The following is a 2918-nucleotide window of genomic DNA, read 5'->3' on the forward strand; positions in this document are numbered from 1 at the left end:
ACAAGTTGCATCTTGATTCGAGTGAATAAGGACCTATTTGGGTGAGTTTACTCTACCATTTGGGTGTGCGAGTATCCATTCCAAGCTGCAGGCAACCTATGCTATAGAGGTGAAACGCTTTCAACCCTCCTTGTCAACGCCTGTTGAAGTAGTCCACATCGTGCCCGAGGACAAACACTGCGTAGAGATGAAAAGAAAAGTGAGTAGGCACCTCCAAGTGGTGAGACAAGGCACGGTAGTATGTCACGTAACATAGAAGGGCATGCTCTCTTATGCCCAATCCTCTATGCAAAAGGGTGCTCATGCCACTAAGTCTCTTGGCCGGGGACCAAATTGCTGCAAAGTGGGTGAGCTTATTGAAGAAAGGGCCTCTACCTGACACCAAGACGATCCTCTATGCCCAACACGGTGCACGCGTGCCCACTCCTAGAAGGACTCTACCACCACTGACCTAGACTCTGGACCCACATGTCAAAAGATTGTGAAGGCGCCTCGCCCGATGAAACAACTCTTCCACCAGAGTGTGTATGTCCGCTAGAGCGGGTGTAGGAACATGGGGTGTTGGTGCCTGCTCTGGTGGATGTGGGCTATTGTGGAGGAGTCCTCTACTGAGGGGGTGCTGGCTACTGGGGGGTCACCACCTCCATGTTCTGACTGAAGTTGAAACATGGTGTCTACATTGAAAAAGAAAACTGTCACAATCACTATCATGAAATGCAAAAGTGTGCAAGAAAATTCTAATAGGTAAATAAGGTAGCTCTTACGCTGTTAAGATATGGAAATGGAATATCGATCCTAAACCCTAAACCATAAATTTGGTTTTTCAATTGTTTATAAAAAAGATTCGTTGAGCCTGGTTAGTTAGCTTTGGTACTCGTGAGAAGCCAGCGGCCCCACGGAGATGTCCTGAATGTGGGGATTTTTCCAGAGGATATTCAGGCGGAGCCTCGGAGGAGGGTCCTGTCTCTCTCTCTCTCTCTCTCTCTCTCTCTCTCTGTGTGTGTGTGTGTGTGTCCGCTGGCGGAAATATTAAATAGGAAAACTCTATCTGTATTTTAGCACCGAGGAAGCCAAACATCTCCAACGAGGCAACGACACTAGCTAAGCTGGCCACCTCGAGAGAATCTTCAATCCAACTAAGCTGGCCTCGAGAGAATCGACCGGAGGAGGAAGAATCTTTGTCGTCTGTGGCACTCCATAGTATATATACGTCACAGCAGCGCCACAGTACGTACCTTAGGAGCTTTAGCTTTAGTTGATCAAATTAATTAGTGCATACAGAATTGAAATGGCGGCCTCCACCTGGCAACGTCAGCGTGCCCTGCTCATGCGCCTATCATTCGCTGCCGCGTTAGTGCAGGCAGCAATATTATTATTCGCGGCACTCGCAGCGGCACAAGCACGTGATCCACCCGGCATACTTCTGTCTCCGGGCCTAGCGGCGCTCAAGTCCCCTCTCTCCGCAGACCAGGTGGCTACCTACACGCAGCAGCTCGCCTCCTCCGGCCGCTTCACCAACACTGATGAGTTCTGCGGTCAGGCCCACATCCAGTGCGGCGCCACGGCCTCCTCCCTCGCCTTCAACAGCTGCACGCGCATGTCCAGGCGTCGCAAGCTGCTGGACGACACCATCCTTCAATGCCGTAACAAGCATGCGGCGGAAGCCGTGACCACCCTGGAGCTTTTCTTCACCCGCTTCAGCGACATGCAGCCCGGCAATACGATCACAGTCTCCGAGCCCGAGTTGCTAGGGTCGCGCCTCTCCACCTCCAGGTCCTTCCTGCCCAAGCCCATCTCCGACCTCCTCCCCATGTCCGTCAACAAGCTGCCCAGCGTGCTCAGCACACTGGACATCGCGCCTACCTCCGACATGGCCACCGCCATGGCCACCAACCTGCAAATGTGCACGGACAAGGATCCCAAGGGCTTCAATGATCGCACCTGCTCGTTTTCCCTGGAGGACCTCACCTCCTTCGTTACCAGCAGGCTGGGCACAAGCACTCCCAAGGCCATGGAGTTCTTCTACGACGCCACCATCGTGGACCAGCCGCTCACCATCCTGAGCCTGGACCTGGTCAGCCCCGCTGGCACCAAGCAGTACTCCTGCCACACCATGTCGTTCGCCTTCACGGCGCAGTACTGCCACAACCTGCCTAGCACCAACATCTACAAGATGTCGGCCAGTGTCACCGACAAGACGTCAGGCAAGACCACCACCTACGACAACCTCGGCGTTTCCTGCCATCTCGACACCAGCGGCTTCAGTCCCAACCACCCGGCCATGCGCAAGCTCAACATAAAGCCCGGCCAGGGCGAGGTCTGTCACCTCCTTGTCAACGCTGTCGTCTACGCCGCGCCCTCCTAAGCTAGCTCATAATCATATAATTATATAATTATGAAATTATATGTAAAGTCAAGGCTATAGACATTTTTACTTTACTCTTTTTGTCATCTAGCATCGAATTACCTCCATGTTGTTCTATATGTAAGCACTGAAGCACTCACAAATGGATTGGGGAAGGAACGTCTTTTGCCAAGTCTTTCTCACTTATTTTGAGCTACTACTCTGTTGGTACTAAGGTAGGTGCGGTTGCAATTGAGGGCATCGTTGTCCTTAGTGGAAATGCTTCAAAGATTTCTTGTGAATCCTTGTGTGCATAATTAAATTAAGTGTGTGATAACAATGAACGATATCCTTTGCACCCTCTCGCCATATTTCCAAAATAATTAATTGTATGCCAAAGGTCTCTCAAGATGAGCTCCAAGAAACACTTGCAAGATTTGAAGATAGATCCACAAGCTACCCTCTCATTAAATGACACGCCCCCGCCTAGAAGGGATCAATGGAACATGATCCTTGATTGTGGAATTGAGGAGAGGAAAACATGGGTGGCTTGGAGTCTTGATCTCATCAGAGC

General features: G+C 51.1%; 1 protein-coding gene across 1 annotated transcript; it reads left to right on the plus strand.

Annotated features, from left to right (window-relative positions):
* Positions 1 to 1327: 1327 nt before the first annotated feature.
* On the plus strand, positions 1328 to 2365 carry LOC147455370 (BURP domain-containing protein 3-like). The gene has a single exon (XM_086515245.1). It carries the CDS (start codon positions 1328 to 1330, stop codon positions 2363 to 2365), a length of 1038 nt encoding a protein of 345 aa, XP_086371371.1.
* Positions 2366 to 2918: the final 553 nt, after the last annotated feature.

Source organism: Adiantum capillus-veneris, chromosome 6 (assembly GCF_014529385.1).
Source record: "Adiantum capillus-veneris isolate H3 chromosome 6, ASM1452938v2, whole genome shotgun sequence".
Lineage (NCBI taxonomy): Eukaryota > Viridiplantae > Streptophyta > Polypodiopsida > Polypodiales > Pteridaceae > Adiantum > Adiantum capillus-veneris.